The sequence below is a fragment of the Pelophylax lessonae genome (genome assembly GCF_965119305.1).
Source record: "Pelophylax lessonae genome assembly, chromosome: 7".
NCBI classification, from domain to species: Eukaryota; Metazoa; Chordata; class Amphibia; order Anura; family Ranidae; genus Pelophylax; species Pelophylax lessonae.
Window position 1 is genome coordinate 153371609 of NC_138774.1, and position 25030 is coordinate 153396638.

The 25030-nt window shown below is 45.8% G+C and overlaps 1 protein-coding gene across 2 annotated transcripts in view; it reads left to right on the forward strand.

Annotated features, from left to right (window-relative positions):
• The window catches only part of AMMECR1 (AMMECR nuclear protein 1), a 276134-nt gene that overhangs the window by 129275 nt on the left and 121829 nt on the right, over nucleotides 1–25030 (forward strand). For both annotated transcript variants that reach the window (XM_082262925.1, XM_082262926.1), the window contains exon 3: nucleotides 23533–23643. In XM_082262925.1, the coding sequence (XP_082119051.1) occupies nucleotides 23533–23643 (111 nt within the window). The remainder of the gene's footprint in view (nucleotides 1–23532; nucleotides 23644–25030) is intronic.

Consider the following 25030-nt stretch of genomic DNA (forward strand, 5'->3'; position numbering starts at 1 on the left):
AAATGAAGAAAGTGTCAGAAAGCTCTAACATAAGGTGCTAAATCACGACTATGAATCTATGCAAAAATAATGAATATATAAAGTGCAAAATGCTATATGTGCTGCCAATACACATCAGAAAAATGTTGAAAACGTGCAAAGTCCTTGAAATAGTGATCAAATCAAGCGTAAAGTCCATACCCAAAGAAAGAACAATCCGTGTTCAGAGGTAAAAGGATGTCCCCACAGGTGCAATCGTCCCCATAAAGGGAAGTCCGAATCGTTTACCAGAAATTGTAGACTCTACTTTAAATCTACTTAAATCTCTGATACCCGGAAAAACAAAAGGTCTCCACATAGTGTAATATCAAAAACCGGGCTTTATTAAAAGGTAGAAAACTAACACTTTTTATGCAAATGGTAAGCAATTTATTCAATTGTGTTCACAAATGGTCTCCAAAGGGCGCAAATGTCATGGAATAAATAAACTCAACTCATTTTTGCATATGTTATTGTGATGTAATATTTTGTGTTCGAGCACTCTGACGCTTTCTTCATAGCACAGCACTTGTTCTTTGATTTGGTGTGACCACCCTTTGCCTTCAAAACAGCATTAATTATTCTAGGTACACTAGTACACAGTTTTTGAATGAATTTGGAAGGTAGGTTGTTCCAGACATCTTGGAGAACTAACAACAGATCTTCTGTGGATGTAGGCTGCCTCAAATCTTTCTGTCTCCATGTAATCCCAGACAGACTTGATTTTGAGATCAGGGCTCTTTGGGGGCCAAACCATCACTTCCAGGCTCCTTGTTTCTCTTTACAAAGAAGATAGTTCTTAAAGTGTTGCTAAACCCAGGTCCCTGCTTTCACTATATCTGGTTTCCCACAGTACACAGAACATGGAAATGCAATTCATTTTAGATAAATGCCTTTTCTCAGCCGTATATAGCAGCCTTGTGTATCAGTTCCTTTGAAAGCTCCTTGTAAAGCTTGTAGGAGTTTTTATTCTCCTCTGATTCTATATCTAGACAGTTCTGATTGGCCCTGTGCTGATTACATGCACTCTCCCAAAGAAGAAAAAAAATCTCTCTAGCAATACACACCGAACTGAGCATGTGCAGCCTGACCCCTGGCTCTGTAAATATCGGAGTATTTTTAGAGACAGTGAAAGAGGATCAGAGAGACAGGATCAATCAGCCTTTATACACCATGCAAAGGATTTTAACCCCTTAGGTTCCACAGTGAGTATAACAAGCATGCTTTACTGCATATACAGACTGATTTTACTTTTGTGGGTTTAGTAACCCTTTAACCTCTTCAGCCCCAGAAGATTTTACCCCCTTCCTGACCAGGGCCTATTTTGCGATTTGGCACTGTGCGATGCTGTACCGAAACGAAATTGACGTCCTTTTTTTCCCACAAAGCGTTCTTTTGGTGGTATTTGATCACCTGTGCGATTTTTTTTTTTTTTTTGGGGTCCCCCTGGTCACTCATGGAGTCTTTGGAGCACATCTCCCCTCCTCATACCCTCTCTGAGGCTGCAGGGCCATCCATCTATTCATCGATGCACTGACAGCGGTCCTGGAGTCCTTGGTGCCCCAGAGGGAGGTGGCTTTGACGGGCTTGCTCCTCTGTCTCTTCAGATCCTGAATCTTATTCGGCTACCACAGACGTGGGTCATCTTGCTGGGTCTGCGACCATGTGCCCTGAATCCTTTAGATCAGGGCTCGACAATCCCTGGGCGCCAGGTCGCATTTGCGACTAGAATTAGCGACCTGGCGCCTGGGGGTGCCCTGCAGAAGGTGTCTTGTCATTTTTGCCCGGACTTCCGCGCACAGAGTGCACGGACTTCCGGGCCGTCCGAAAATTGAGGCCCCGGCTTTTCGGCCTACTTGAGATGACAGGCTTCCAATGGGGAACTGGCGCCCTCTTGTGGTGACTGTTTCCACTGCCTTTTTGTTCTCAATTCATTACCATCTCCCTGTCCAGTTAGTTACCTTTGACAGGGAGTGTGGTTATTTATTTAATTTATTTTTTAAATGTAAAAAAAAAAAAAAAAAAAATTTTCTTCTTTTTTTTTTTTTTTTAATTATTAAAAAAAAAAAAAAAATATATATATATATATATATATATATATATATATATATATATATATATATATATATATATATATATATATATATATAATACTTTTTTTTTTTTTTTCCTCATCGCCATGCCACAGCCGAAGGCCCATTTCACATGGGCTGTCTGATCAGGTCCGCCTGTCAGTTTTTCAGGCAGACCTGATCGGACCCTTGATTCTCCTCTATGAAGCTGTAATCTGCCGCCATCTGATCCTGTCCACCAAAAGCAGACGGTGGTTCTATTTTCTATCCATCCCGTGGATCGGATGGAAAGAGACAGTCTGTTTTCATCCAATTGTGCTATAGAGGAGAGTGGGGTTCTAGTCGTATTTCAGGAAAATTTGTCAAGCCCTGCTTTAGATAGTGGAGGCGCAGGTTCCCTTTTGGCATTCACAAGCCATTCCAGAGCGGAAAAGGTGTTCCTTTCCCCTCCTATTTTGACACAATTGTCACTAAATAGTGGCGGCGACCAAAGCGTCCCCATGGGGTCCCTAAACGATTTGCTAGGTGATACCCCTATGAGGAGTCCCTTAAGAAGTGGACCCTCCGGTTTCCAGATTGAAAAAGGCAACCATGATTCTGGTTGCATAATCCCCAGCCTTTAGGGACCCGGCTGACAGGAAGGCAGAGGCTGTGCCCCGCAATATGTACACCCTGGTTGGTTCGGCACTGAGGCCGATATTCACCATTGCCCTGTTGTAGCGGACTGACCGAACGGGCTACGCTTTTGCACCATGACCATGATGGGAAGTAGATCCCTCCTGCCTCTGCTGAGCTGGCGGAACAAGCTGGTCCAGACATCTGTGATTTCTCTTTTGGATGCATTATAAGTTGGTGGCGTTACCCTTTGGTCTTGCTTCTGCTCCTCAGGTTTTCACGAAAGTGTTGGCCCTGGTGCTAGCATTGTTACGCCAATGGGGGATCACAGTGCTGGGCTACTTGGATGACTTCCTTCTGCGAGCGGAGTCTCCTACTGCTCTGGTGGCAAACCTGGAAATCCCCATACAAGCTTGAGGGTGTTTGGCTGGATTCTGAGTTTTCAGAAGTCTGCTCTGGTTCCGTCCACAAAGCTGGACTAGCTGGGTCTGACTCTGGACTCGGCCTTAGCCAGAGTGAGCCTTTCTCTGGACACCAAACTCCAGAAACTGCAGGCTGTAATTCTTCTCCTGCTGTACAGCAGATAGTAATCCCTCCGGACTTGCATGCGGATACTGGGCCTGATGGTGTCTACCTTCGATGCGGTTCTGTTTGCACAGTTCCATACGAGGTCCCTGCAAAGGCCAAATGGGACAAGACTGCAGTCTCTGGACAATCTGATCCAGCTGAACCGGAGAACGAAAGAGTCCCTGATGTGGTAGCTTCATTCTTGGGCGGGGCAAATCCTTCCTCTTGTATTGGACAGTGGTCGCCACGGATGCCATGCTGTCTAGCTGGGGAGGCGTCCTCGCTAAAATTTCTGCTCAGGGGGTCTGGACATTGTAAGAGTCCAGACTACTGATCAATGTCTTAGTACTCCAAACGATCAGACTGTGCCTGGAACATTGGATGGATTGTCTTCAGGGATGTCCAGTGCGCACTGACAATGCCACAGCCGTGGCTTATGTCAATCACCAGTGGGGGCACAAGAAGTGTCCTGGTGGCTCTGGAGGTAGCCAGCATTCTAAGGTGGGCAGAACGCTTTGTTCCAGCCCTCTCCGCCGTACACATTCCCGGGGTGAAAAACTGGCAGGCGGGTTACCTTAGTCGGCAGGCGTTTGGACCAAGGGGAGTGGTCCCTTCTTCCGGAGGTGTTTCATCAGTTGTCTCTGGTGGGGGCATTACTGCGGTGAATCTGTTTGCGTCCTGGCTCAACAGGTAGTTGCAGAGGTTTGTGGCTTGGTCACGGAATCCTCTGGCGGATGCCACAGATGCGCTGGTGGCCCTGTGGGGTCAGTATGGTCTTTACACCTTCCCTCCTCTCAAGCTTCTGCCAAGACTTCTACGCAGGATCGAGGCTGAAGGGATTCTGGTCATCTTAGTGGTGCTGACTGGCCTTGCTGGGCTTGGTACGCCGATCTTGTGCGGCTGGTTGCCGATGTTCCTTGGAAGCTTCCTCTAGGGGAGGATCTGCTGTCCCGAGGACCAATTTTTCATCCTGCTTTACAGTTGCTGGCCTCATGCTACCAGTAGTGACACTGACCCTAGCCAAATGCAAAACTAGTGGAAAACAGTCAGAAAAGATGTAGGGTAAATGTCAGCAGCCTGCACCTGTAAAGCCACTCCTGTTTTGGAGGTCGTCTAATTGTTGCCCATCTAGTGCATCTGTTAAATAACAAAGGTGCTGAAACTGATGAACAACCCCCTCTGCTACTTAACTGACCAGATCAATATCCCAGGAGTTTAATTGACTCTATGCTATACTCTGATTAAGCAGTGTTCCTTTAATATTTTTTTTATATATATATATATATATATATATATATATATATATATATATATATAATGACACACACACACACACACACACACACACACACACACACACACACACACACACACACACACACACACACACACACTCTTATAAGATTCAGGACGAAGCGCACAACAAACCTTCCAGTGACAAGCAGTCAGGCCCTCCCACAGGCAATATATAGGAAAACAAAAGGATTGGTGCACTTAAAATTTCATGTAGAAAAAAAGTGACATGGAAAAATATTCCGTTCAGCGTTCAGTATAAAACGGTTTCAGGTTATACAGGTAACGCCCTTCTGTTCTGGTGAAGGGTGCTGTCTGTATAGCCTAAAACTGTTATATTAAACTCTGAATGGAATATTTTTCTCTATTTCTACATTCAATTTTAGGTGATGCAATCGTTTTATATATTTTTTTTTCATAGGTATTTTGCTTTAAAATAAATGGTGATCATATAGCACACCTGGAGACTGGTTATTTTGTGTTTATCCATTTCCCTGGTAACGTGTGCACAAAGCATACAGGAAAATACATGGCTTTATTACTGCAGTGGCAGAAACAACCTCCTGGTTTAAATTCCCAACAGGCAGCTAAGCATTAATAGCAACTAGTGCACATCTTGTTAGAGGTAAGGAGTTTTCATATGTGCACTCATGGGCAACTTATTGAGTCTATGTTCTTCCTTGTCATGTTTTCTAGACCGCACCCTGTTGTACTAGCTTTCCACTGGATATCATGTGATGGCTGCGCACTTGAAATTCTGAAATCATGGGAAAATTGCACTTCAGCTGAAGTTAGCTGTTTAAACTTATGGCTTTTGTTAAGTCTCAGAACATCATCTTTTTGTATTGTGTTTATACTATACTAATGCTTATTGTCTTTAATGCACTTTTTTTTTTTTTTTTATTTCTGAGCTTTGGACATTGCCCAGCTTACTTAGGTTTCTCTGATATGTTATTTACCCCAAGCAATTTATAGTATATGAAAACCCAATCACTAAAATCTCATAAGCATTAACATGATGTAATTTGTAAAAGTAACAGTTTAATTCTGCACTTTAGTTTAGGGTGGCGATCAATATTTTTTGTGAGGGCCGATAACTATTTTTTTTTTTTTTTAAGGCCAATAGCCAATATCAGTTGGCGATATTCTATACATCACCGTCGCCTGCCACCCAAATGGCAGAATGTCACTTGGCACTATCGCCTGCCACCCAGATGCGAGTCGTCTGCCACCTAGATGCAGCATGTCAATACTTTAGCTACTTCTGGCAGCCTCTGCCCAGTGGCGTCCAAGCTGGTAAACTTCCACATGCAGGCGGGCCGTGAAAAATGACGTAACTATCTCTCCACCTCCCCGCGGCTGCAGCTCTGCCAGAACAGCCTTCATGGCCCTGTTGTAGGGGTGATGCGAAGCAGGCCGTGAGAGATGTCCCCTCTCTCTGCTGCCTAATGTACCGCTGACAGACTGCAGTGAGCACTTCACAGGGGGAGGGGGGTCTGACCAACATTGATAAGTTTGTGACTCATGCTGATTTTTTGAGAAAATTTGAATATTGGCCCTCAATCAGCCACTTCCATAATCGGTTCGATCCAGGTGTTTAATTATTCCACTAATATATCCCTATTTGCTGGTAAGAAGCCAATCCTGAAGGTGGTGGGATTTAAGTGTCACTGAGCACTGATTTTTGATCTTCATTTTCGGATTGTCACCACTGGAATTATCACATGGACTTTTGTTTACATTTGAAGCACCGATATTACACTGTGGACTTTGTTGATTTGTACCCTTTTTTTTTTTTTTTTAGGGTTTTTTCCTCATACTGTATTTGTATTTGGTGTATTTGATTATATACCCTATTTTTGGTTGTCACAATATTGATTCATTGTAATCGCATATAGGTTATTTTGGCACCATATTTGTTTAGCGCACCAGACCACCCCATTTTCAATATTTTCCAGGACAGGTATCTGGATCTTTGGTAGCAGCTTCACATTTTTTTTTTTCTAAATTTATCAGCGCACCCACATTCACTTTAAGATCCCCTACGTTAAAAACCTGGTTATATTCGATTTAAGTTTTCTTGTTCATGCATTTCCTGATTGACAGCACTTCTGTCCGTCAATTGAGCTCCTGTTTTGGACTTCTAATGCAGACTACAAATAGCCTTTCCAATACACATTGGACTGCTGTTGCAACCATTAGGAAACCTGGCCTGAGAAAATGCCATGCAGCTCTGTGTACCTGCTTGGTGACTAAAGTGGCTGCATGATATTGGAAAAAAGTGACTTTTTTTTACTTAAAGTGACTGTAAAGTTGTGTGTGTGTATATATATATATATATATATATATATATATATATATATATATATATATATATATGTGTGTGTGTATATATGTGTGTGTGTATATATGTGTGTGTGTATATATGTGTGTGTATATATATATGTGTGTGTGTATATATATGTGTGTGTATATATATGTGTGTGTGTATATATGTGTGTGTGTATATATATGTGTGTGTGTGTGTGTATATATGTGTGTGTGTATATATGTGTGTGTGTATATATGTGTGTGTGTATATATGTATGTGTGTGTGTGTGTATATATATATATATATATATATATATATATATATATATATATATATATATATATATATATATACACACACACACACACACACACACACACACACACACACACACACACACACACACACACACACACACACACACACACACACACACACACACACACACACACACACACACACACGTATTTAGAACCCCTTAAATTTTTCACTCTTTGTTATATTGCAGCCATTTGCTAAAATCATTTAAGTTCATCCTTCTTCCTCATGAATGTACACATAGCACCCCATACTGACAGAAAAACACAGAATTGTTGACATTGTTGCAGATTTATTAAAAAAGAAAAACTGAAATATCACATGGTCCTAAGTATTCAGACCCTTTGCTGTGACACTCATATATTTAACTCGGGTGCTTTCCATTTCTTCTGATCATCCTTGAGATGGTTCTACACCTTCATTTGAGTCCAGCTGTGTTTGATTATACTGATTGGACTTGATTAGGAAAGCCACACACCTGTCTATATAAGACCTTCCAGATCACAATGCATGTCAGAGCAAATGAGAATCATGAGGTCAAAGGAACTGCCTGAAGAGCTCAGAGACAGAATTGTGGCAAGACACAGATCTGGCCAAGGTTACAAAACGATTTGTGCTGCACTTAAGGTTCCTAAGAGCACAGTGGCCTCCATAATCCTCAAATGGAAGACGTTTGGGACGACCAGAACCCTTCCTAGAGCTGGCCGTCAGGCCAAACTGAGCTATCGGGGGAGAAGAGCCTTGGTGAGAGAGGTAAAGAAGAACCAAAAGATCACTGTGGCTGAGCTCCAGAGATGCAGTCAGGAGATGGGAGAAAGTTGTAGAAAGTCAACCATCACTGCAGCCCTCCCACCAGTCGGGGCTTTATGGCAGAGTGGCCCGACGGAAGCCTCTCCTCAGTGTAAGACACATGAAAGCCCGCATGGAGTTTGCTAAAAAAAAACACCTGAAGGACTCCCAAGATGGTGAGAAATAAGATTCTCTGGTCTGATGAGACCAAAATAGAACCTTTTGGCCTTAATTCTAAGCGGTTTGTGTGGAGAAAACCAGGCACTGCTCATCACCTGTCCAATACAGTCCCAACAGTGAAGCATGGTGGTGGCAGCATCATGCTGTGGGGGTGTTTTTCAGCTGCAGGGACAGGACCACTGGATGCAATCGAGGGAAAGATGAATGCGGCCAAGTACAGGGATATCCTGGACAAAAACCTTCTCCAGAGTGCTCTGGACCTCAGACTGGGCCGAAGGTTTACCTTCCAACAAGACAATGACCCTAAGCACACAGCTAAAATAACGAAGGAGTGGCTTCACAACAACTCCGTGACTGTTCTTGAATGGCCCAGCCAGAGCCCTGACTTAAACCCAATTGAGCATCTCTGGAGAGACCTAAAAATGGCTGTCCACCAATGTTTACCATCCAACCTGACAGAACTGGAGAGGATCTGCAAGAAGGAATGGCAGAGGATCCCCAAATCCAGGTGTGAAAGACTTGTTGCATCTTTCCCAAAAAGACTCCTGGCTGTATTGGATCAAAAGGGGGCTTCTACTAAATACTGGGCAAAGGGTCTGAATACTTAGGACCATGTGATATTTCAGTTTTTCTATATATTTCTTTATATATGTATATAGATAGATAGAGATAGATAATACAGTACATACCAAAAGTTTGGACACACCTTCTCATTCAGAGTTTTCTTTATTTTCATGACACTTATTAAACCTTACAGGGCACACCTGTGAAGTGAAAACCATTTCAGGTGACTACCTCTTGAAGTGTCTCATGACCCATGGTCCAGTGATGTGGCTGCCCGAACCCTCGATCCTCTCCCTCTGGTCTCTGCGGCGCTGGCATCACTATGCACTGCGCATGTGCAAGTTGCGCTGCAGGTCTTCATTGGCCGGCAATGTCCGAGGTCACAGAAGATGTCCCAGAAGATTGCAGGGAGGGAGAGGAGAACTTCCGCTCAGGGCGCACGGCGCTCCGAGCGGAAGTGGGAGCGGGTACCTGTCAAAACTAGGTACCCACTCCCCCCCCCCCCCCCCCAAAAAAAGACATGCCTAATGTGGCATGTCAGGGGGTTAGGACTACCTAAAGCGGAAGTTCCACTTTTGGGTTGAACTCCGCTTTAAGGTCATCAGAGGACAAAGGGGCACTCTTTTTACATCTAGAGGAAAAGAAATTTCATCTCCAAAAAATGGAAAGGTTTCTTTACAGTAAGAGCTGGGGAAATGACTCCAAGAGGTTCTGGCCAGCTCGGTAGATAGTGTTTTAAAAGCCTGGATTCTTTCCTAAATGTACATAATCTAACCCGGTACTAACATAATAGGGAAAGTTGATCTAGGGAATATTCAATTGCCTCTTGGGGGGATGAGGAAGGATTTTTTTTCCTGCTGTCGCAAATTCATGTTTTGCTGGGGTTTTTCCCCTTCCTCTGGATCAACTGTGGGTTTAGGATTGTGTTTTTTTTTTTTTTTTGATTTATTGGTTGAACTAGATGGACTTGTCTTTTTTCAATCTGACTATATAACAGGTTTACTCCTTTTTTTCTGCAGACTAGCAATAGAGCCGTCTCATTATGTGCTGGGGTGTGTTACTTAGAAGGATGTGCTTTTTTTCATGGCACGGTTTTGTGTACGCCCATTGCTTTGCAGTCATATGAGGTCATGTCTCCATGGGGGAGAGCTTGCATGTTCTGCATGGATTCTTTTTTTTCCTCAGATGTTTTAATGGATTCTTCCTCTTTGGCAGACAGTTTCTGAATATGTACACTAGAATGATTATTGTATAGAATTTAGGACACCCTATGCTTTAGTAAATAGTAACAGCAGTGCAAAGACCGTCTCAGAAAATGAATGAACTTTTACTTTGGCCTCTTCTATTTTTAGATGCAAAAAAAGAATTGGGAAGATGGTGGTGATTGTGTATATTGAATATACTGTAAATATGTAGTATACCAGTTGCTCTTGCTCAGAGCACAGTGTTTTGTTTCAGTCCCTGCCACCTTCTGAAATCAAAACGCTGTTAAAGCGGAGTTCCACCCGAAATTTATACTTACCTCCATCTTCTCGCTCCCGGTCACCTGAAAAACAAATGGATAATCGCAATTTTTTTTTTTTTCACTTACCTTTTAGAGAAAATATACTCACCTTACTTCCTTCTTCCTCCCCTCGGCGGCCACGGCGATTCGTCACTTCCTGGCTTTTGCAATGATTCCTGGGAGCTGAACGTCATCGCTCCCAGGAATCATTGCGCCTGCACCGGCCCCGATGTCAGTTCCGCGGCGCGCGCGTCATTCCCTTCTAAACAGCTTCTGGGCATGCCCAGAAGCTGTGGAGGGATGACGCGCGCGACCCGGAAGTGACGTCGGGGCCGGTGCAGTGCATCGTGGGACCGAAGGAGGAAGAGGACCGAAGAGGACGCGGAAGAGGATCGCGCTGGCTTCAAGCTGCCCACACCCGAGATGGCAGCGCTGGAGAAGACAATTTCAAGGTAAGTATTTCTCCTGAAAGGTAAGTGCAACCCGGGACAGATCAGAGGCTAGCCATTGTGGAATGTGCTAGCCCTGACTGTCCCGGGGGTATTTTTATTAAAAAATGTACAACTAGGGTGGAACTCCGCTTTAATTAGGAGTGTCAGCTCTCACAATATGCTGATTGCAGACATTTTTTAAATACTGTACCCTTTAGCTGAGAGAGCATACCTGAGCTGCTGTGCATAATGTCTACTGCAGTGTAAAGGCTGCTTGATTAGATATAGGGGGGGCGCTGAATAGTTCTCAGCCCCACAAAGAAGGAAATGGGCTAGACTCAGAGCAACCAAATTGTCCAATTTCTTTAACCCTTCCAAAAAGTATTTTCTCTTACGTCCTCCGACAGTCGCCGCCTCTTCATATTCGTCACATATGGGGTATTAGACTTTGCTCCGAAGGAGTAGCTAGGCAACAGAATATGTTAACAATAAAGCTTTAACATATCCCACCCTCAAGGGGTGGTCCCCTCAGTCAATACCCTCCTACTTCCTGCAACCATATCTCAGTTTTAATGTCTAGCTTGTCAGGAGTGGCTGGCTCTCTATGTGCTGGGACTTTCTGTCCCAGACTCTTTCTTCTTTTTAATATTTTGTTTGAGTTTTTCTCTCTACCTTTCATTAGCTGTTATTTTGTCAGCGTTAGTTAGTTTCTTCGGACGAAGAGGATCATGCGGACTGGGTCTCGGGCTGATCCCCCTGGTCGTGGGTCAGTGGCTTCCCAGTCTGCCATCGAGCGTTCAGCCAGGTAACGCTCCTGGCATAGTGAACGACCCATCCCTGTTCGGTGCAGGGATGATTGGTGAGGTGGCTACCTCACTGGACGCTGTGCGGTTTCTTAACCCCCATTTTGTGCGTCTTGAATTGCGACTCTCCCTGCCTCATGTGCAGCGGCTTGTTCGCCTGTGCGGGTCCCCCACGCCATGTGAGGTAAGTGTATTTATGTGGGGACCTGTCTGTCTGGGGGGGTGTCAGTCTGGGACTGTGTAACCTGCCTCTATTCACACTGCTTGTCTCCCTATCTCTCGGCTGCATGCTGTGGGCTGCAAGGGGGGGGGGGGGGAGCTGTATGACACTGTGTGTGTCAGACTGGGCTGTGTGAGAAGCTGTGTGCTGTGGGGCATGTTTTTTTGGCATGTTTGGGCATATACAGCGATCGCTGCGGCGATCTGACATGTATTCTTATATTGGAATGTAATGTGTGTTTTACTGCACTGTGGAGCGGCGGTTTCGGCGCCAAACGACGCCATTTTGCCTACACCCGCTCCGGCCGCATGGTTTACATGCATGGCGGCCATTTTCTTGTAGCCTCCATAGGCTTACATAGAGCGCCCTGGCAGCATCACTTCCTCTTTCCAGGAACACCGATCGAGGCAGCAGCAGCGGCGAGGGTCTCCTCAGGTTTTATCCTTCTGTTCTTGCTATCCATTGCCTGTGTTCAGTTTGCATATTCCCTGTGGGGGTCTCATTGTGCTTGAGTGTGGTGCGGTGGGCTGCGCTTGCCGCGCTTGCTTAAAAGGGGCAGTTAACCCTTGGTTGTCTGGCATTACAGGGGCAATGGATTCTCAGGAGGGCAAATTTCCTACAGTATTGGTGGAAAGCCAGGGGACCGCTGTTTCCCCCCCAGGGGGGGATTTAGCCACTATTGTGGCTGGCCTTGCTGCTCAGGTGCAAATGCTGGTGGCTGCTCAATCTACTAAAAGGCCCAGAGTTGCTCTTTCCTCTGATTCTGAGGGTGAAGGTGATGGGGCTGTTCTGGCAGGGGCCTCCTTATCGGGGTCCCGCTCCTCTCTTGATCTAGTGGGGTCTGAGGTGGAGGCTGAAGTTGAGGGGGTCGATAATTCTCCCCCTGGCTCGCCTGAAGAGCTTGCAATCATGGATGAGTTGATTGCTTCCATTAAGCAAACGCTGCGTTTGCAGGACGAAGTGTGTCCCCCCGCTGCCTTGGCGGCTTATGGGACGCAGAGAAAACGCAGGACGCCGCAGGTTTTTCCCTGCAATGCTGATTTTCAGCACGCTGTTAAGGATCAATGGCGCGATCTGCGCAAACCTTTTGCGGTACCAAGTAAATTCAAGCTGCGTTATCCTTTTTCGCCTGCCACTGATGAAAGGTGGTGTGTGCCTCCACCAGTGGATCATGCAATTGCGGTTTTGAACAAAGCCACTGCGATTCCTGCAGAGGGTTCCCCTGTTTTCCGTGATGCCACGGATAGGAGACTGGAGTCTCTTGCCCGTCATACTTATTCTGTTACGGGTTCTATGCTTAAGGCTCTGTTTGCTTCTCTCATGGCGGCCCAGGCGATCGCAAGTTGGACGCAGATGCTTAGGCGCGTCCTAGTGGCCGACTCGGCCTCGCCGGCGACCCTGGATATGGTGGATCAGATCCACCAGGGTGTCGTGTATCTGTGTGATGCGGACCTGGACCTGATTCCGTTGGCTGCACGTGTGCACAGCGTGGCGGTGTTGTCTCGCCGCCTGGTTTGGTTAAAATGTTGGTCGGTGGACCAATCTTCACGTAAGACCTTAGCCAATCTGCCTTATGATGGGTCTCGCCTTTTTGGGGAGTCCCTGGATGTGTTGATTAAGGGGATCACCGGGGGTAAGAGCACTCTCTTGCCCCATTTCCCCAAGGCTAAGGGGGCTTCTGGGAAGAAGCATGCAAATTTTCGGCCCCCTCAGGGGTCCTTTCGTGCCTTTCGGCCGCACTACAAGGGCAAACCGTTCAAAGGTCAAGGCTCTCAGAAGAAGCCCTGGTCTGGAAAACAGAAGTCCGGCCAATCCGGACCTGCAGCCCATAACAGTTCGGCCTGAAGGGGCGCCCTCACCCAGTTTTGGGGTGGGGGGACGCTTGCTCGGTTTTCTTCAGCCCTGGTTGGCCCGTGTGCGGGACAGATGGGTTCTGGAAATCGTTCGATCTGGTTACAAGATCGAGTTTCTCTCTCGGCCGGAGAGCAGATTTTTTCCCTCAAATCTTCAACTGTCTCCAGAGCGCTTGCGGGACCTGCACCTGGCGGTGCGGGACCTGAGGGCTCAGGGAGTGGTGGTTCCGGTGCCTCATCGGGACAGGTTTCGGGGGTTTTATTCCAATCTGTTCACCGTGCCCAGAAAGGAGGGCAAGGTTCGTCCGATTCTGGACTTGAAGGCTCTGAACCGCTCTGTGCGGGTTCGCAAGTTCCGCATGGAATCCCTGCGGTCGGTGGTGGCTGCCCTGGTTCCGGGGGAATTCATGGCCTCCATCGATTTGAAGGATGCGTACCTTCACATCCCCATATTCGAGGGTCTCAGAGGTACCTTCGATTTGCCATTGCGGAGGATCACTACCAGTTCGTGGCGTTGCCCTTTGGTCTCGCCTCGGCTCCGCGGGTCTTCACCAAGGTGCTTGCACCGGTTCTGGCATTATTGAGGGCCCAGGGCGTTTCTGTCCTGGGGTATCTGGACGACATTCTGGTTCGGTCTGCGACCAGACAGGGTCTGGAGGAGGACCTGTCTGTCACAATGCAAACTCTGCAGGAGTTTGGTTGGACGATAAATTTTCCAAAGTCGACACTGAGTCCGTCGGTTCGTCTCCCCTATCTGGGAATGATACTGGACTCGGTGCAGGCGAAGGTCTTCCTGCCGGAAGACAAACTCAGGACTCTCCGGGAGGAAGTCAGGTCCCTCAGGGACGTTCCGAACTCGTCTCTGCGGACGTGTATGAGATGTCTGGGATTGATGGTCTCGGCCTTCGAGGCGATTCCTTTCGCACAGTTTCACACGCGGGGTCTCCAAGCGGAGATCCTGTCCAGGTGGGACGGGCGACCTCAATCTCTGGATCTTCAAATCTCGTTGAGTCTTCGCACCAGGGAAAACCTTCTGTGGTGGCTCCAGTCCCCGTTGGTGTCCGGGGGCAAGTCGTTTCGTCCGATCTCGTGGACGGTAATCACCACGGATGCCAGCCTGTCGGGCTGGGGTGGAGTTCTGGGCGTTCTGTCCGCTCAGGGGACTTGGTCGGAGGGGGGAGTCTTCCCTTCCGATCAACATTCTGGAATTGCGTGCGATAAGGCTCTGTCTTCATCGCTGGACGGACCGGCTGCAGGGTTGCCCGATTCGGGTGCAGACGGACAATGCCACGGCGGTGGCCTACATCAACCACCAAGGGGGCACCAGGAGTGCCCGAGCGGCTCGAAGTGGCCGACATTCTGTCTTGGGCCGAGACTCATGTCCCGGCGATAACGGCGGTTCACATTCCGGGAGTGGAGAACTGGCAGGCGGACTATCTGAGTCGCCAGACCCTGGATCAGGGGGAATGGTCTCTCCATCCGGCTGTCTTCCAGACGTTGTGCGCGAAGTGGGGTCTTCCAGATGTGGACCTGTTCGCGTCTCGCCTCAACAACAAGGTGAAGAGGTTCGTGGCAAGGACGCGCGACCCTCGGGCAGACGCGTCGGACGCGTTAGTGGCCCCGTGGCATCAGTACAGGCTGATGTACGCGTTTCCACCGATTCAGTTGCTGTCCAGGTTCCTTCGCAGGTTACACTCGGAACGCAACACGGTGATTCTTGTGGCACCGGACTGGCCTCGCCGGTCCTGGTACGCAGACCTCGTGAATCTGGCGGTCGACGCCCCGTGGCGTCTGCCTCTTCGAGACGATCTACTGTCTCAAGGACCGATATACCATCCTGCTTTACAGTCGCTGGCTTTGACGGCCTGGCTGTTGAGACCGAGGTCCTGAAGGAGAGGGGTCTCTCTCCGGAGGTCGTTCATACTTTAATCAACGCGAGGAAGTCTTCCTCTGGGAAGGTTTATTACCGTACTTGGAAGGCCTATTTTGCCTGGTGTGAGTCCAGGGGGTTTTCACCCCGCACGTACTCGGTGTCCCGTGTGCTGTCTTTCCTTCAAACGGGTGTTGATCAGCGTTTGGCGCTGGCTACGATAAAGGGTCAGGTGTCTGCTCTGGCCGTTCTGTTTCAACGTCCCGTGGCTTCCAACCCATTGGTTGGCACCTTTGTTCAGGGTGTGCGGCATCTGGTCCCCCCTAGGCGGGATCCTCTGCCCCCTTGGGACTTGAATCTCGTTCTATCTGTGTTACAACGTGCTCCTTTTGAACAGATCAGGGAGATCTCGTTGTCTATGTTGTCCGAAAAGGTCGCCTCTTTGGTGGCGATCACTTCGGCTCGCAGAGTGTCGGAGCTGGCGGCTTTGTCCTGCGAGTCTCTGTACCTGGTTATTCATTTGGATAAGGTGGTCTTGCGACCTAATCCTTCTTTTCTGCCGAAACGAGTTTCGGAATTCCATCTTAATGAGGATATTGTTTTGCCTTCGTTGTGCACGAAGCCTAAACATCCAAAGGAGGTGAGGTTGCACTCTCTGGATGTTGTTTGGGCGATAAGGGTTTACCTTAAATCGACTGAGTCTTTTCGAAAGACGGACTCCTTGTTTGTTCTTCCAGAGGGTCCTCGGAAGGGCATGGCGGCTTCGGCCTCTACCATCGCCAAATGGATCAGGCAGACCATTGAACAGGCCTATGCTTTGCAGGGGAAGGTTCCCCCTGTGCCTGTGAAGGCGCACTCTACTAGATCTCTGAGTACGTCTTGGGCCTGTCGTCATGGGGCTTCTGTAGCCCAGGTGTGTAAGGCGGCGACTTGGTCGACCGTGCACACTTTCACAAAATTCTACAAAGTAGATGTCCAGGCATCGGCGGATGCTTCCTTTGGCCGCAAGGTTCTTAGTGCGGCTGTTCCTTAGGGTCCCTTGTTGGGGACTCCTGGCTGTTGGGATAAGTTTTGTATCCCCTGGTTTTTTTGTCTTTTCCTGGGTTGTTGCTCCTGTTGAGCACTTGTTTTTTCCTGTTGCCCAGCTGGTTTCCTTCCTTTGGTAAGGTTCCTTCTTTGATGCGGAGACTGCGTTGCCTTTCGGCGCGGATGCGTTTCCCACCCCTCATGTTTGCACTGCTTTGGGACGTCCCCATATGTGACGAATATGAAGAGGCGGCGACTGTCGGAGGACGTAAGAGAAAACGGAATTTTTGTAAAATCTTACCTGTAAAATTCCTTTCTCTGAGTCCTCCGACAGTCGCCGCCCCCGCCCCTCTTTTGGGGTTTGATTGTATACTCTACTGCTATTCCACTAAAACTGAGATATGGTTGCAGGAAGTAGGAGGGTATTGACTGAGGGGACCACCCCTTGAGGGTGGGATATGTTAAAGCTTTATTGTTAACATATTCTGTTGCCTAGCTACTCCTTCGGAGCAAAGTCTAATACCCCATATGTGACGAATATGAAGAGGCGGCGACTGTCGGAGGACTCGGAGAAAGGAATTTTACAGGTAAGATTTTACAAAAATTCCGTTTTTCATCTGCTTCTGACACTTGAATCCCTACAAAATGTCTTTTTTAAAGCGGAGTTTCGGCCACATACAACTTTTTTAGATAAAAATACCACCCTAATCCTAATCTATCCCTAATTACCCTAACACTAACCCCACATTACAGGTCATTACAGTAAACATTTGTGGGCGTCTGAAGCCTGTTCTGGAACTGGCTACCCAGAATGCTGATCGCAATCTTGCGCATGCACTGTAGATTGCGATCGGCATTCTGAATAGCGGCTGGGGCTGTTCCCATTGCATCCTGGGATTGATGGCGCTCATCTCCCAGGACGCAATGCCAAGGAGGAAGTGACGTCGGCAGCCATGTCTGCAGAGGGAGAAAGAGGAAGGATGGCAAGTATATTTGCATTAAAAACAAGGTAAGTGAAAAGAAAAAGTCATTATCCAATTCTTTTTCAGGTAATTTAAAGCAAGGGGACAAGCAAAAAATAATTTTTAGGGTGGAACTCCACTTTAAGGTTAGAGAATGGGTAATCGTACAGAATAAGATCTGTTGAATGGTCTGTGTACTGAAACCCTAAATTCTTCAAAACAGTGTCCTGCCTGCCTTGTGTGAGGAGGCATTGTCCTGCAAAAACAGCACACTTTTCCATTGCTTTCCTCACCTCTTTTCTATCAATGCCACTCGTACTTTGTTCAGCAAGTCGCAGTAGTAGTCTGCAGTTATTGCATGGCCCTTCTGAAGATGGTCTGATAGTATAATACCATCCTTATGCTAATGATTTGTGGCCATGACTTTGCCTGTGACTTTTGGGTCTTGAATTTGTTTGCCCTGAGGGGTTTTTAATGTGCCTCCACTGTGGCTTTGATGTTACACGATTGGCATGCCATCGATCGGGGGTAGTCGACAGGTGGACTGTGACCCCGCTCTGCCTCATCCCAGGCTCCACAGCGCTCATGTTCTCTGCAGAGTGGAGCGCAGGAGCCATTAGGGTGCTGGAAGGGGGACGGGAGCTGCTGCAGTGGTTGCAAGGCAGCCCTAGCAATCACTAGCTTGCTATGAAATGTTCGCTCTGGCAGCTTTCGCCTTCCCGCTCAGCACTATGCTGTCTCCTGATCTCCGCTCTGCTGTACGCACATTGGGAGGTAGGAAGTGCTACCTACACAGCATTTTGTGTATGGGGTGGGGGGTGACGTGAAGGTAACAGAGGACACTACATCAGGGGTGTGGGGGTTTTGTTGCAATGACAATTGGACAGAAGAATCTGCCTTTTGTGGGGGGGGGGGGGCTTGGGGACACTGATTTTTGGGGGGAGTGGGGACACTACAGTTGGAGTGAGGTGTGACGTGAAGGCAGCAAAGGACACTGCATTGGGGAGTACAGGACACTACAGTTGGGGGGGGGGGGGGGGTGATGTGAAGGTTGATCCCGACTTTCATTGTCATGACGCGGCGCCTGGTGCTTCTGTGACGTCAGCAGAGAGTGAACGTCAGCCTGCTGAAAACAGGTCACAGGAGTGCAGAACGAACTGCACTCCTGTGATCCATAGATGTACAGCCAAACAAGCTTTGGCTCTTATAGAAGCAGATATTCGCTCAGCTAAAATATACAATTTCTGCTGATTCTATCCATTGGTTGCTGCTCCAGGAATAGTATGTGGTACTTATGATATAGTCAATGACTCTAAACAAAGAGTCCACCCTGCACTAGGCAAAAAGAAATCACTCCTAAAAAATATATAAATATACTGCCGCTGCTGCTCATCACCCAGTGTTCAAAATTATATATAACTAAACTACATCGCTCCTTATACATATGTGACAAATTAAATGAAAGTCACAATTAAACAGTCCATAAATTTGACTTATTCTCGTGAGCACGTGTGTGTGTGTATATAGTCCCAGTGACAAGAAAAAAAGAGAGGTGCATAAAAATTTTTTTTCCAAAAAATCAAAATGGCTATTAAGCAAGTGTCCAGTGAAAATTTGTGCATGGTGCTCAAATTTAAAACATCCAAGTGACTCTTGTCAACTGTGACTCCGTGTTCACCCCCCCCCCCCCCCCCCCCCGAAGTAATTCCACTTACCAGAAAATGTAGACCCCTAGGCAGTACTGCCTAGGGGTCTAAGCAAGCTTTATACTGGTAAGTGTGGTTGGGGCTCCTTATGGTAGCTCTTACTCTCCAATACTCGGTATAGAAAGACAAGAAAAAATCCCAGATAGTGTAATACGTTCCAAAAATGTATTGAGAATAAACAAAAAGATGTGCACTTACAATAATAAAGAAGTCCATAAACTCATCTGTATAAATTTAAAGTGCTCCTACAGGCAGGTTGGACGGCTATGTCATGTTGCAGTGGATCACCATACAGAAAAAGTGGCGTTCGTTCCAGCACACTTCTGCTTGCCTAACGGCCCTGAAGTGACGTTTACGTTGCTGCAAAGCTTGGAATCTCGTTGACGCTTTTCGCCCCTCCCAGTGGGCGCTCTCATAGTCACTGGGACTATATATACATGTGCTGGCGAGAGTCACATTTATGGACTGTTTAATTGTGATTTTCATTTAATTTGTCACATATGTATAAGGAGATGCACTGTCTTTAGCGCTGTGGTTTAGTTATATACAAGTATGTGGTACTTGTTCCAATTTCCGTTTTTGCTTTGAGATGGATTTGTTTTAAAAATGGGCATTTTTCTGCTTCAGTTTTATGTAGACATCTGTAGTCACAGAATCTTAAGATGGCTTAGCGTTTGTCAAATTTAATGACTGGTAAGTTTTAATATTCACAGAAGCTGCTCTTACGGGTTTCTTAATGTACAAAACGCATTCATAGGGAATCTGGCCTTTTTCTCTGTTGGTGTATGCAGTTGGTGTATGTTGTACTGCCAGAGATTAGCATGAAGCTGCCAGTTTTTCCCATATGGTTGACTCATGATTTATTAGTCTTTGTACAATGTGACAGGAAAAATGTACCTTGACATATGTGGCTGTATTTTATAGCTATACATGTCCAATTGTACTCCCATTTGTTTTTGGATTCATGTATCCTGTATTCTGGATCTTTTATAAGAACTTTGCTGTTTGGGAGCAGTAAAGGCTTTCACACCAATCACCCCCCCAAGAAAAAAAAAAAATCTTGCTTAGTGGGCCGTACCGCTCATCACATGCAGCCCATTCATCTGATGTGTGACCAAACTGCAACCACATAGAGCCCTGATCTCAACATCGAGCCTGGGATCACATGAAGAGAAAGGAAAGAATTTGAGGCAGTTTACATCCACACAAGTTCTGGGAGTAGTTCCCCAAGATGTTTGGAACAACCTACCTGCAAATAAGAATTATGCAGAAAGAGTCTCACGAGCTACCATGCGTTTTTTAACCACTACAAATTTGATAGTGAGTTGTGGAACCAGCTGCAGACACTGATCACTCCCATTAAATATGCTAGCTCAAAACCTAAGTGTCTCGCTTCATTCCCATTGATGTGTAGACCTAAAAACAAAAAATAACTATATATTATGTACAGTGTCTTATATTAACCACTTCTCTTTAGGTGGATGTCATATGACAACCTGGGCTTTGAGTGGGGATATCTGAATGATGCCTGCAGCTGCAGGCATTATTCAGATCTCGTTTTTTTCAGCCGGCGATTCCCTTCACCATTCATGATCTTAAGGCACTGCAAAGAACAGCACACAGATAACTTAGTGATAACATCACTAGGTGTATACATCAATTCGTACACACAGATCAGTGGATAACCTTATTAATATTGTTAAATGGCAGAATTGGTAGGAGTTATTAGGCAGGAAGTAAACCTGTTGTCTGTAAAAATTGTGTTGAAAGCAGAAAAAAAATGGTTATCGCAGTTTGTGTATAGGACTGTGTAGCTGCAAAATAGCCAGGGTGCCCATGCTGACCTGTGTGCACAGCCACAAGGGCCTACTAGAAGCATGTGAGCATCAGAACTGGACCAAATAACATAGGAAGAAGTTGGCCTGGTTCGATGAATCGCATTTCATTTTACATCATGGGGATGGTCTAGTGCAGGGGTCTTAAAACTATGGCCCTCCAGTTGTTTAGAAACTACAGTACATATCATGCCTAGTCAATTGTCTGTAAACATCAGTTTTACAATGCCTCATGGGATGTGTAGTTCTGTAACAGCTGGAGGGCCAGAGTTTGAGGATCCCTGGTCTAGTGTGTTGCTTACCCGGAGAAAAGAAGGCAGCAGGATGCAGTATGGGAGGAAGGCAAGTTGGCCGAGACAGTGCTTTGCAGTGCTTTGAGCAATGTTCTGTTGGGAAACCTTGGTCCTGCTATTCATGTGTCACCTACCTAAACCTAGTTATACCCCTTATGAAAACTGTATTTCCTGATAGCAGTTGCCTCTATCAGTAGGATAATACACCCTTCAACACTGCAAAAATAGTTCAACAATGGTTTGAGGAACACCACAATGAGTTCGAGTTGTTGTGACTTGGCCTCCCAATTCTCTAATCGAGCATCTGTGAAATTTGCTGGAAAAACAAGTCTCATCCATGGAGACCCCACCTCGTACAGAATTTAAAGGATCTGCTACTGATTGTTTGGTGCCAGATACCACAGCATACTTTGAGAGGTCTAATGGCATCAATGGGTCTGAGTCAGGGTTGTTTGGTGTCAAAAGGGGTACTTGCCCAAAATTAGGTGGTCAGAAAGTTTTATGGTTGATTGGTGTAGATTGAAAACTAAAAAATTAACATCTTTAATTGCATGTTGGTCAGTAAGGGGGGTGGCAAAGGAAAGTATATGAGCACATTAAACTTCAGCTTTAAGCAAGCTCTACCCTGCCTTTATTGTTTACTGTAGACTTAGCTGAAGCTAGATGATTATTAAAGACAATCATGAGATAGTGTGAGGTAGGTAGATGTATGACAAATTAGGACAATTTGGTCATCGAAACCTCTATTGGAACAAGTAAGAAGCTTAGCATTTTGGTGAGAATTGGAGAGAACTCTGAAGATATTTTAGGAAAATCGCAAAACGAAAGGCCCGTACACACGATAAGAAAATCTGTAGGGAAAATTCGTCCGACCGATTTGCCGATTTTCGGATTGTTAGTATGGTGTTTTCGAGAGCCAACTCTGACTTTTCGGCTGACAAAATCCTGATGTGCAGGCTATATCATTTTTGTCGTCCCTAATACAACGTCCGATTTTCGTCTGATTAGTACAGATTTAGACGGAAAAAAATCTTAAGAGCAAGACTAGGCATGCTCGGAGACGAAAACACATACAAAGCAATCCAACACGATATCCTTTCTGAATTAGAATTCTGTCGTATGGGAAAATTCGTATGAAAATAACCTCTTCACATTCCACATCAGACTAGCATGCCACAAAAAACGGACGACAGATTGTTCGATAATCTGATCGTGTGTATGGGGCTTTAGGCCAATAAAACAGATCAATGTTGGGAGAAATAACTGGCAGTTGGAAGATGGAGATAAACAGAGTGAAATGGACTAAATTTGGTCGCCTTATGTAAGGCCCCGTTCACACCTGAGCATTTTGGAATTGCGGGCAGAATAGCTTGCTTCTGCCTAGGATTCCAGAATCTTCGCAAAAGGGAGATGTACTTGCGGTGTCATGGCACCTGAAAGCACGGTGCGATTTTGCACCGATTGTTGTGTGACAAAATGCATAAAAAGCGCCAAAGCAAAACACGTATGGCTCAGTGCCAAAATTTTGTACTAAGCTTCTTTGGTGCGTTTTTGTTTATTTTTTGAGTGGAGGGAGAGAGACCCATTCAGAATGATGCTACTCCAAAAAAAGCGCCACTTTGCTGCAGCGTTGCTTTATGTAAATCATGTGTGAACTGGGCCTTATGCAGATCCCCCTTCCCATCTCAAACATCTGAATTGTTATGGAATGTAGTCAGGTAACTCAGAACTGCCAAATAGTTTGTTTTTTTTTGTTTTTTGCCCCTAAGGGTGCATTCACACTTGCGTAGCGTTTTCGCACGTTTTTTACCGCAAATTTACTGCGATTTTCAGGCGTTTTTTTCTGGCGTTTTTGGAGGCAGTCAATGACATCTATCAAAAACGCTGGTTATCGGCCCAAAAAGAAGCTTATGTACTTTTTTCAGCTACAGGCGTTTTGCAAAACGCTCAGATGTGAACAGGGGCCATTTAAATGAATGGGGTTTTACTTGTTGGGCGTTTTGGAACTTTTTTTTGAGCGTTTTTGGAGCTGAAAAACACTCAAACGCCCAGGTGTGAATGGAGCCTAAAATAGCTGGTAATTTTTATTGAATACAAATGCTAACTAAGGATGATTTTTATAATATATATATATATATTTTTTTTTTTTTTTGTATTTGCTATGGTAGCTGTTTTTATTGTGGGGTATAGTAGAGATCAGGCATAAGTACCAATCATTAATAACTCTTCCAAGTATATTGTCTTGTTGATACTTTCTAATAGTTTTTGTGTATGTTCTTATATGTTTGCTTTTCTTTGCAAGCCCCCTGTTTGTGACATGGAAGATAGGACGGGACAAAAGATTGCGTGGATGCATAGGAACCTTTTCTGCCATGAACCTGCATTCTGGTCTCAGGGAGTACACACTTACCAGGTAATTGCAACGTTTTATTTCACTACTACATTAATTTTTTTAAATTGTATGACTTTTGTAAGCTTTGGTAGAGTACAGTTGTGTGATGTGTTTTTCCCAGTATTTGCATTGACCTTGCCAGGTATAACTAGCATGCCTGAACCAGGAACTTGCTACTAAGTGCAAAAAAACATCTTTGGAGACCCAGAACGTAATTTATTTTAAAAAGTTGATTTGTACAACATTTTTTTTAATCCTACTTTCATATGCAGGTCTTTTGCAGCACTCATTACCACACTAAAATATGTATTTGTTTTCTGAAATACAGGTATAACTGCTAAAACCTGCAGGATACATATGATTGCCATTTTTTTATAGATATCACTTGTGTAAATGAAATCCTATAACTATCTTAGACCAGGGGTAGGGAAACTTTCAGTAGCGGAGATCTACCTGGGTAACCTCAAAGATTAAAGATCACTGGGATGTGGCACCCTTGGTCACCCCCTCAAGACACAGGAGTCCTTCCATGAAGGCAGAACTACTGGAACTGCAGGTTGACTTGCTTGATTTGTTTCTGGCCTGGTTGACCTCAGTACTAGCCTGGTTGTGAGCTCCAAGTTCTCGCCAATGTAAGTAGTATGTAGGGCAGTGCTCAGAGATCAGTAGTGTGTAAGGCAGTGTACACGGATCAGTAGTGTGTGGGGCAGTGGCAGATCTACTTGTTGTGGTACACTGGCCCTCCACTCTCATCCATTCCACATATCACAGACAAGCACCATGTATTGACTGGAGAATAGGGCCAACAGGGTTCAGCATGCTACACCCTGGTGCACAAGAGCCCAAACTTGCTTGACTGATGTGCAAACCAACAATAAATCCTAGGCAGCAAATGCTTTTCTTGCCCTGCAACTGCATACATGCAAAGGACGAGCCATGAGGCAGGGAATGCCTCCGCCGCTTATAATGTACTTCGGCTACTTCCCAGGTGTAGAGCTCAGGTGACTAACACGTTTTGAGCTCATTGCCTCTCTGCACTATTTTGCTGCTAGCACGTGAGGATCAGAAAAGTAGGGACCCCTTCGCGATCTACCCATCACCTGCCCGCTGTCAATCGGTAAATTGCATAGGTCGCAGACCGCCTATCTTAGAATATATAGTGCATTCATAAAGTATTCTGACCCTTTCCATTTTTTCAATTTTGTTATGTTGGAGCCTGATACTACTGGGGTTCAAATACATTTTTCTCTTTCGTTCACTGACGGACACAGCTCCATGTCTTCTTAGACATTTGGGCTTATGCCGCTCTCCAGCAGTAGGACTAGACAGAAACAATATTGGCTTTTTCCCTGAGGCAGTCCCAGGGGGTATACCATCACTTCCTGCTGTAGGACTTCAGTGTTTTCTG